Consider the following 10,982-nt stretch of genomic DNA (forward strand, 5'->3'; position numbering starts at 1 on the left):
GAGAGAGAGAGAGAGAGAGAGAGAAAATTAGGCCTGGGGCAAGTTGAAAGCTGAGTGGGGTTTGACCTGTTGCTAGGATCTGGGAGCATTTTGCTGAGGAGAGCAGGCAGGTGCTAGGGAGATGGGGTGAGGGTGAGGGTGAGGGACTAGTGGAGTAGGAAAACCTACTTTTATCAGCAGGTGGGTGCTGCGCCCTGGGCTATCCAGTAACACAGGGAGCAGAAGAATGGACCCAGGCCTAGGGCCAGCTCTGCTCAGAGAGACTTGAGGCTTTTGCAATAATGAAGGTGAGAGAGGAAGCCTGCTTTGCTGGTGGGTAGCTGAGTGTATTGGGTAGGAGTCAGGGTGTGTGTGTGTGTGTGTGTGTGTGTGGGTAGGAGTCATGGTGTGTGAGTGTGGGGGGGTAGAAGTCAGGGTGTGTGTGTGTGTCAGGTGCTCTGTATGTGGGTGACAGGAAGCTGTCCATAGCTGGTTGTGGAGTCAGGGTGTGTGTGTGTGTCAGGTGTTCTGTATGTGGGTGACAGGAAGCTGTCCATTGTGGTGCTGAGGCTTTGCCCTGATCCTGGCAGGACCTGAACTGGAAACCAAACAGTGAGGATTGAGGGGCTTGCGGTGAGCAGTGTGTATTCCTTCCCACCTCTAAACCTGGAGGCATGAGGCAGGTAATCCCAGCCTCCAGACAGGATGGCACCATAGGGTCCAGGGCGCCTCAAACCCATGATCCTCCTATCTCAGCCCCTCAGTGGTTCTCTGGGTCACTAAATGTGGACACTTATGTGGCTCCTTCTGTGCTCTTTCGTCAGTATTGCTAACTGTCCATGGCTGTGCAACAGCCAGTTTGCTGCTCACAATGCACCAATGTGCAAAAACCAAGCAGCCAGGAAGAAATTCCACCTTAGATTTTGGAGTGAGGTTTACAGACTGACTGGGGTCTGGTCCTATCCCATGGCGAGGTCAGCCACATCTTTACTAGAGACCTCATCTCTCAAAGTGTGACTGTGTCCAGAAATAAGGTCCTCAAGCCATTACAGTATTAGCATACAGAGTGACAAATCTTATGGCCCACCCAGCTACACATGCCCGAGATGCCACGCCTGCATAAGGACCATTAACAAGCAATTAAACTGATACAGCACTGGCAACACCCACCTTTTCTTCTCAATAAAATCCTTTGTAGGGTGAGCCAGGAAGCCAGAGAGCTTTGCTCTATTTTTTTTTTTTAACTTTTACTTTTATGATAAAAGAGAGGCGAGGAGCAACCAGCCACATCCCACACTCAGGCTGGGGATGACAGCTCAGCTTCCTCCCCATGTTTCCTACTGAGAGCTCCAAGAAGCAGGCTTCTAGGAAGATGGCCTAAGGCACAGGTCAGGGCTGCCATGATACCCATGGAAAGCAGGTATGTGGGTTCTAGGACAGCATCCCTTCACTGAATAAAACTGAACCAGTAGGAGAAGGGGGTGGGCTTTGTGACCATGGGAACCTTCCCAGCCAACACGACAAGAGCAGAACCATAAGGACCCCAAAGGGCCAGCCAGAGGCAGTATCTTCCTGCTTGTCCTGCAAATTGGTACAAGCGTGTGCTTTGGCCTGTGTGTGAGTTTTGCACTCTGTGGCAGGGTATCGCCAGTGCTATTCCCCATGGCTCTCCTGACATGGTGCTCTGCCCCATGCCATCTTCCCTGGGATGCTGTGACCTGCAGCTGCATACATCTTAGCTGATCTGTGCTACCTTCTACCCCCTGACCCCCACTCCATTTGTCATCTTTGGTTACTATGTGTGGCTTTTGCTGCCATTTCAGCTGCCAGCCAGGGTGCTCCCAGGCTGCACATGGGGCTATGGGCAGCACATGACCACCAGCTAAGACTCTCACTCTGACCCAAGCCCAGCTTTCCTGAGAACCTGCTGTCAGGCATACTTCTGGGTCCTGTGAGTTTCTGCCTGGCAGGGGTACCAGTTTGTTCAAGAGTCAGTGTCTCCCTCAGGATTAGTTGCACTGTGACCTGGTCTAAAAGGCTGCGTGGAAAGTCTATGAGCGTGGGAAAGCTTGCCTGTCAGTGCTGGCAGCCGGTCTACCTCTATTCCAGTCAGCTGTTGTGTCTAGGTCCCATCCTATGTTTACCTCCTCCAGGGCTTCTTTCTCTGCTTGTCTCCCACCCCACCCACCTGCACAGGGAAGCCTCTGCTAGTCGTCCCAGTTCCACCTCTCCCTGGACTATGGCCTCCTGATAGCTGCTTTCTGAGTTGTCCATCCTCATCTCTGCTGAAGCCAGCCAGCCAGGAAGACTAAAGTGGTGATCCTTGTTCCACTGAGAACTCTTAAAACCACCAGTGCTCTGTACCAGGCATAGCCCAAGAATTGTGGGCATAGCAGCATGTTTACACTCCTAGCAGGGGACAGAGGCAGAGACAGGAGGACTGCTGCAAGTTCCAGGCCAGACAGAGCTACAGAGCAAGACCATGGTTCAAAAAAACCAAAATCAAATCAAATCAAAACAAGAGTCACTTCTCCATCTGATCTGTACATAAACTCCTGCATCTGTAGGCTGACCACTTCCTTAGTCTTTAAAGCAAGCAGGGTGTAATTTCCGTAATCCTAGCATTTAGGAGGCAGAATAATATCCCTGCAGATTCAAGGCCAGACAGAAATACAGAATGAGACACAGTCTCAGAAGAAATGAACAAACCCAAAAACAAACAACAAAAACATTAAATGTATGTAATACACAGAGTTGTAAAAAAAGTTGTAAAAGATGTAAAGTTCTGGTCAGGCGGTTGTGGCACACGCCTTTAATCCCAGCACTTGGGAGGCAGGCAGAGGCAGGCGGATTTCTGAGTTTGAGGCCAGCCTGGTCTACAGAGTTAGTTCCAGGACAGCCAGGGCTATACAGAGAAACCCTGTCTTGAAAAAACCAAAAAAAGAAAAAAAAAAATAAGTAAAGTTCTATACATCTAGCTTTAGGAACAGAATGTTACTGCCACTGGCTTTCATAAAGTTTTATTTGGGCTGGAGAGATGGCTCAGTGGTTAAGAGCACTGACTGTTCTTTCAAAGGTCCTGAGTTCAAACCCCAGAAACCACATGGTGGCTCACAACCATCCATAACAAGATCTGATGCCCTCTTCTGGTGCATCTGAAGACAGCTACAGTGTACTTATGTATAATAATAAATACATCTTTAAAAAAAGTTTTATTCACGGCAGTTGTGTTTGCTGCTGGTCTGGACCCTGCACTACTCTTCTGCCTCTGAGGGCTGAGATATACTGTGTCTCAGTGTGTGCTACCATGCCCCACTTTGACAGATGAGTGGCTGCCAAATGACATACAAGTGTACTGGCTACATCTGAGATTGCTGCTGGTGATGATGCTCAGACTTCTTTGTTACTGAGTGCATTTCCACTCTCTTCGATGCCTCCCTGTGCTGCAGAGTCTCCACTGCTACAACCCTCAAAAGGATGGTACTGGGGCTGGAAAGATGGCTCAGCAGTTAAGTGCTTTTCCAGTGGTCTAGGTCCAGTTCCCAGGACCCACACTGGGCATCTTACAACTCCTACCTCCAGCTCCAGGGGTTTGAATACTTGGTCTCTAGTTGGTGGAATTGTTTGGGAAGGCTTAGGGGGTGTGGTGTTGTTGGAGGTGGTCACTGTGGGGCAGGTTTTGAGGTTTTACTCATTTTTGTTTTGTTTTGTTTTGAGCCAGGGCTCTGTGTAACAACAGTCCTGGCTATCCTTCCTTACTATATAGACTGGCTGGCCTTGAACTCACAGAGATCCACCTGCTTCTGCCTTCCAAGTGCTGGGATTAAAGGCATGTACCATCATCACCTGGTTTGGTTTTGAGGTTTTAAAAGCTTATTCCACTGCCAGTTACCACTCACTCCTTGGTGGTTGTCTCAAGATCTCTCAGCCACTGCTATAGAGCCATGCCAGCCTGCTCCCTGCTCCTCACCATGATGACCATGGATTCTTAAGCCTCTGAAACTGTAAACCCCACATTAAATGCTTTCTTTTGTAAATTGACTTGGTCATAGTGTTTTACCATAACAATATAAATAAGACATTGTGTACGAATGATTTAACAGATTATTTTTGGGTGGTGGTGGTGGTGGGGAGAGGGTTTCTCTGTGGAGCTCTGACTATCCTGGAACTTACTCTGTAGGCCAGGCTGGCCTATAACTCAGAAATCTGCTTGATTTTTGCCTCCTGAGCGTTGGAATTAAAGGAATAGGCCACCACCACTGCCTGGCAACAGTAATTTTTTGGGGGAAAGCAAAATCTTCCTCCTCCTTTCTTCTTCCTCTTCCTCCTTCCTTCTTTTTTCTCTTCCTCCTCCTCCTCTACTTCTTCCTCAAGACAGGATTCTCTGGGCTATGTGCCCAGAGAAGTACTGAATTTCTGGACTCAAGTAATTAATCCTCTTGTTTCAGTGCCTGAGTAGCTGGGACCAGAGGTGTGTGTATCATGCTCACGTCTGAACTGTCTCATTTTACATGAAATATGTGCTAATGTGCATGTTCAAGGGTACTTACCATTGTCTTATTTGTAATGACAAAGGACTAGAAATGACCTAACACCAACTGTTGGAGAACACCTCAGGACACAGTGCATAGCAGCAAGGATTGTGACCAAGAAGGACATAGCCAGGACTAACATCAGAAGGACACTGGATCACCCATCACACTCAATGTTTCTGGCAGGGTTTCTCTATGTGGTTCTGAATGTCCTAGGACTCACTATGTAGCCCAGGCTGGCCCTGAGCTCACTTTCTCATCTGCTTCTGCCTCTCGAGGGCTGGGACGGAGCAAGTATACCACTGTGCCAGGCATTGTTTGTTTTGTCTGGCTTTGGTTTTAAATTGCTTCTTTTTTTCTTGCTCGATGTCATCTCAAACAGTTCCCCAAAGTGAGCCCCCTGGAGAGATTTTTCTAACAATTTCACTTCGACCATCACTGGCTCTTCTAGAAAAGCAGGCCATCTACCCTGTATCCAATGTGTGGAGAAGTAGATTCATCCTAACGAGACTTCAGGGACACTGTGTATGATACAGTTTCTGATCTGCAGGGCTCTATGATACAAGGCATGGGATGGCCAGGCAGTGGTGGCATACGCCTTTAATCCCAGCACTTGGGAGGCAGAGGCAGGTGGATTTCTGAGTTCAAGGCCAGCCTGGTCTATAGTGTGAGTTCCAAAACAGGGTTTTTCAAGAAACGAAACAAAAAAAAAAAACAAGGCATGGGACACTCTGGCTGCAAACAAGAACTAAGGTTCACAGGCCCAGGAGATCAAAATGGTGGAGAGAATGCAACACACAACCTCTAGTCACTTGAGAACATCAGAACCACCCTGTCCTCACTCCTGTGGCACTCTAGCCTGTTGGTAGCAGTCAGGCAAGCAGCTCTCCTACCTGCAGCAGAATTATCCTGTGAGGGAACACCTGAAAGGCTGGATCCCAGCTCTAGCAGCCTCCATGTATCTTGGAGGGAACTGCTGGCCAATGAAGACGATCTGTGGGTATGGTGGTCACTTTCTTCAGGAACTTCTTGAGCCTGTGGTAGCTTTGGGGTCCTGTTTTCTTTCTGATAAACTGACTTCCAAGTCTCTGTGGAGATTCTGTGCTGCTTCTGTGAAAGTTAGTCAAGAGGTAGTTGTTTCGCTAGCCACCCCTCTCCACCCTTAAGATGCTGATAGCTTTCCCTCCCTGCTCCCATCAGGAGAAAGGGACCAGGGTACTTCTTCAAGATGGAGATGGGCCCCTGGAGAGCAACTGAGTGCTCTGAGCACAAGAACACCAGCAGTGTTGACTAACATCACCAGACTCAGCTAAACGTCCGAAGCCCAAATGAGTCCAGAATCGAGGTGTGGGGACAGCTCTGACAGCTGAGGTGCCTGCTGGAGTGTGACAGCCACTGTGGGGTGAATGTACACTAGGTGTCCTGGTGTCTGTGGTCCTCCATCTGCCCCGCCTCTCTGAAGTGAAGTACCTGCTGGCAAATCCATGCCAGGCACCAAGGTGTTCAAGTTCCACACTCATGTGTATGTGAACCCCACAGAATCCTGTGACTCCACTCCAGCTCTCACCTGCACCCCAGCACACAGCTCTACCTGAGCAGGCCTTGCCGCCATTCCTGCCTTGTGGCCTCGTGGGGTGTTGTTTTTGCTGACCACTTGTGCTGAGTGGGGTAGACTCTTCCCTGCATATTCAGAAACACACTTTCTCTTGGTGTGCCTGGGGTCCTGTCATGGAAAGTTAAGAGAGATTCACCTGGTCACTGGTGTATCAGCTCTCCCACAAGATTAGAAAGAAATGCTCCCCGAATCCTGGGACGGGCTCTTCATTTGTTGTCAGCCTCTAAAGGAAGGGCATGCTTGTTTGCTACAAGTTCAGCAGCTTCCTCCAGTTGGCCTAGGTGGTTCTCACAATCCTCTGGGGAAGGAAGCTATGAATTCCAAGCATAAGTCTCTTCCCTAAGAGCAGGACAGTCCTGCATGGCTCTGGCTTAAGTAGAGCCCAGCCCAAGATAGTGCCTCCCAGGCTGGTCCCTAACTGGGCCACTCTGCCCATTGTACAGTCTGAATGCTTGGTCCCATCCATGCTCTGCAGAGAAGTCAATGGAAAGAGAGGCAGGGGACATCAAAGAGAACCACTAAAGGGCTTGAAAGGAAAGAAGGAAAACACGAAGGAAAGCAGCTGGGCGAGTGCCAAATTCACAGCAGTGGGTGGGTCAGGGTGCCATCTCTGGCAGTCTTCTAGTGCACACAGTAGTGTGCACACACATACTTTAGGGCTTAGCATTCCTTTTCCATTCTTGTTCTCTCCCCACCCCGGCCCCCAGACAGGGTTTCTCTGTGTAGCTTTGGAAGTCCTGAAACTAACTCTGTAGACTAGGCTGGCCTTGAGGTCATAGAGATCCACCTGCTTGTGCCTCCCAAGTGCTGGGATTAATGGCATGCACCACCTCTGCCCAGTTCTTTCTACTACTATTTATATGGCAGATAGATTTACTACTAGAAATAAATATAAATTTAAAAAAGAATTTAAAAAAAGACTACATATATTCTTGTTTTGTAAGATTAAAGGCACATGCCACTACCACCTGGCTATTTTTATATTTTTATGACTTATAGGTATTTTGTCTGCATGTATACCTGTGCATGCCTGCAGCCTACAGAGGCCAGAAAATGACATGGGATCCTCTGTGACTGGAGTCGCAGACAGTTGTGAGCTGCCATGTGGTTGCTGGGAATCAAGTCTACGTCCTCTGGAAGAGAGCAGCCAGTGCTCCTAACTGCTGAGGCACCTCTCCAGATGTTTTGTCTCTTTCGTTTGTGTTTGAGGCAGAGCTTCACTGCAGCCCAAGGTGGCCTTAAGCTCCATCCTCTTGCCTCAGTCTCCAGTGACTCTTTTCTAGAGTTTTAGGTTATTTCAGTCGATGTAATGACAGTGGTAGTTTTGTTGTTTGGGAAAAATTAATAGTTTAATAAAATATTTACTATACTAGGAAGAAGTAGTAAGATAACAGACAGGTTTTACTGCAATGGACAGCAGGCTTGTTTACTTGGTGTGGGAAGGTTTCTTCTGACAAAATACATTTGAGAAGTTTGAGCAATGACTAGTACAAGTGACTGAAAACTCCCAAGCTGTTAGAGATGAAACCTCCCTGGATTGAAAATCATCTCCCACAGGTCAGAAGTAGAGGGGCATTGTGAGTGCAGCATGCCTGTGTGGGTCCACGGAGGGAGGAGGGAGGTGATAGAGCATATGCACAGGGGAGCCCACTCTCCAGCAGTGCAGAAGCAATACCTACACTCTGAATGAACAAAGCCTCCTCTCTTGGCTCAGCTATGCTTCTCAATGCTTCCCTCAGACTTCCCTTCATGAGGAGAGTGGTCGGCTGAGGAAATACCTGGGCCTGCCCTACTTTTTTTGACCAATCCCGCTCAATTTCTTCTCTGAGGAACAACTGACCTGCATGTGCCTCAGCTGTTCCATCCATGCCTGGTTTCTGGGTGGCCTCACCCCGTCCCTGACTCGGACTCTTCTTGGTGTGTGCTCTGCATGTGGTTTCAAGCTGGCCCAGGTGTGAATGGAGAAGGAATACCTCCGACTTGGCCCCTCTTCCCTTCCCAGCTGCTCAGGCCTAAGCTTTGATGTTCTTTCTTGGTGTTCCTGATATTCTTTTTCCACATTTCAGGCCTGCCCCACCTCCACCATAGCTTCAGTGGGCCTCACCAGTGATGGTCAGTATGTTGCTCCCTGGCCCAAAGCCTGCTGTTCCCACCTGGCTGGGAGTGAATTTAGAACTTACATCACCCCAGGGCTAAAACATCTCTACATGGCTTTCTTTTCTTTTAACATATTTTAAATAAGCTCAAAAGGCAAATTCCTTTGAAAGAATATATTTGCAGTTATTCAACAAGTATGAATCAGTACTGAGATTCCAAAAACAATTCCCATAGCCTTAAAGAAGTTGATGGTCATTAGTAGCTTAAACCTACATTTAGCGGCCCACAGCGGTGACCTCTAATCCTTGCACTTTAGGAACCTAGGCAGGAAGATTGCAAGACTCCCAAAACCAAATAACCCTGCTATGTGTACACATTTGGCTCCAAGGCACAAGCTTGTTATGTTCATCAGTCAATGGTGGAAATTACTAGTTGTATTGAAACTTGTGGGAAGCAAAAGCAATATGAACATTCCCATGGCAGAGGCATGCCACCTCAGGTCTTAGGGAGGCAGCCCACTACCTCGGGTCTCAGGAAGGCAGGCCTCAGCTGAAGTTCTGAGTGGACATCTCTGGACACTGGGCCACCTGAGGATTCCTATTTTGCAAGTCATGACTGCTGTGGGTAAAACCTGAGGAGAGATCATCTTGTGTTTTGTCTTATTTTGTTTTGTATGGCCTTGAATTCATCAGGCTAGATTCAAACTCACAGATATCTGCCTACTTCAAAAAAAAAAATTACCACATATACAAGTATTTAACTTAGTTTTTATTTTACAGGATCCCACAGTTGAAATAATTTGAAAAAAAAATTTTTTTTTCCGAGACAAGGTTTCTCTGTGTAGCCCTGGCTGTCCTGGAACTCACTCTGTAGACTAGGCTGGCCTTGAACTCAGAAATCCCCTTGCCTCTGCCTCCCAAGTGCTGGGATTAAAGGCATGTGCTACCACCACCCAGCTGGATTTTTGAACTTTCAGTGTTTAAACATTTGTTTTTCTTTTCTTTTCTTTTTTTGAGACAGGGTTTCTCTGTGTAGCTCTGGCTGTCCTGGAATTAGCTTTGTTGACTGGGCTGGCCTTAAACTCAACAGAGATCCACTTGCCTCTTCCTCCTGAGTGCTGGGATTAAAGATGTGTGTGCCACCACTGCCTGGCTTTAAAGTGCCTAAATTTTAAAAGATTGAGAATTTTAAATGCTAGAATATATATTATATTGTGATATTAACATGAGTGGAGCTCAGGGACACACAGTACAACTTCCTAGTCTAATCCTAATCCACAGCCCTGTCTGACAACTGTACAGAGCAGCAGAGGGACAACACATTTACTAACAGTCGGGAAACAAGAAAGGAAAGGCATGGATTAATGTTGACTAGAGTCATCTGGCAAGGGGAATCTCAGTGTAGAAAATGCCCATTTCAGGTGGCCTACAGACAAGTCTGTGGGGGCATTTTCTTAATGATTGATGTGAGAGGGTCCCACCCATCCCGCTGTGGATGCGCCCACTCTCTAGCAAGTAGTCCTGGACTGTATATGACAGCAAGTGAATGGATGAAGAGACAGCTCAACAGCCAATGGGCAGGAGGAGGCCCTATCTCCAAGAGAGCATGAGCTGCTCTTCCAGAGGACCCAGGTTTGATTTTTAGAACCTACATGGTGACTAACAATCATCTGTGACTTTAGTTTCAAGGGATCTAATGTTTCTCCTGGTCTCCACAAGTACCAGGTATGCACACAGAGTACAGACAAACATGCAAACAAAATACCAATGCACATAAAATACAAATAAATTAAGAAAACAAAACAAAAACTAACTGAGCAAGCCATGAGAAGCACGCCAATGAACAGTGTTACTCCGTGGCCTCTGCCTCAGTGCCTGGCTCTCGGTTCTGACTTCTCTTTATGAGGGACTACGTATGACTGGGATGCACAAGCCAATTAAACCATTTCCATGCCAAGTTGCTTTTGGTTCTGGAGTTTGGTCACAGCAATAGAAAGTAAGCTAAGACAGATATACCCAGGAGCTACAGTAAGTTACAGGAGGCTATGAGCTGCCTGAGACAAACTCAGCTCTTCTGGAAGAGCAACAAGTACTCTTAACAAGTCTCTCCAGCTCTAAAACACTTTTATTAAAGATACAAATCTTAAAATTTATATTGGTAAAGATTAAAAATGTAATACCTATATGGGCAAAGCTAGTAAACCATATGTATAATTAGTTACTTAAAGCCATAAACAAATCCAGGAGGCAGGCATGGCAGGGCTCTTGTGTAATTCCTACACTTAGTACCCAGGGTTTACACTAGGCTGGGCTATATTTTGAGGCTCTGTCTCCAAAACCCAAGAAAAATTAAGAAGAAAGGCAAGAGTGAGCACAGTGTGGCCATACCACAGTGGGCGCTCAAACAAGAGGTTTTCTGTTGTCTTCTGTACTTTGTCTACTGAGAACCTACACTCTGGCACTTGGGAAATGTTAAGACAGATTTCATAGGTGAAGAAGTTACCTGAGTTGTTGAGTGGGGCTGCAATTGTCCTAAAGGTGGGTCACGATCCAAAGGTCTCTCAGGCACCTCCTGGGGGTCCTGGGGCTCAGAGGTGGGAAGACCTGGGCAAGGAGTCAGTTTCCCTGGAAACAGGATCAGAAAAGGGTTGGTTCCCCATGTACATCATAAAGGACTTCTTTTTTTTTTTTCTAAAGATTTATTTATTTATTATATGTGAGTACACTGTAGCTGTCTTCAGACACCCCAGAAGAGGGCGT

At 47.2% G+C, this 10,982-nt stretch overlaps 1 protein-coding gene across 9 annotated transcripts in view; it reads right to left on the minus strand.

The window, feature by feature from the left end:
- Ccdc57 (coiled-coil domain containing 57) overlaps window positions 1-10,982 on the minus strand; it is a 101,466-nt gene that overhangs the window by 28,062 nt on the left and 62,422 nt on the right. For 5 of the 9 annotated variants that reach the window (XM_031354839.1, XM_031354837.1, XM_031354844.1 and 2 more), the window contains 3 exons: window positions 10,726-10,847; window positions 6,079-6,234; window positions 5,405-5,621 (listed from right to left, as the gene is read on the minus strand). In XM_031354839.1, coding sequence (XP_031210699.1) covers window positions 5,405-5,621; window positions 6,079-6,234; window positions 10,726-10,847 — 495 coding nt within the window. Of the gene's footprint in view, window positions 1-5,404; window positions 5,622-5,647; window positions 5,982-6,078; window positions 6,235-10,725; window positions 10,848-10,982 lie in introns of those variants that run through there. The other 4 variants (XM_031354838.1, XM_031354842.1, XM_031354840.1 and 1 more) reach the window with 4 other exon arrangements.

This window comes from Mastomys coucha, unplaced genomic scaffold (assembly GCF_008632895.1).
Source record: "Mastomys coucha isolate ucsf_1 unplaced genomic scaffold, UCSF_Mcou_1 pScaffold5, whole genome shotgun sequence".
NCBI classification, from domain to species: Eukaryota; Metazoa; Chordata; class Mammalia; order Rodentia; family Muridae; genus Mastomys; species Mastomys coucha.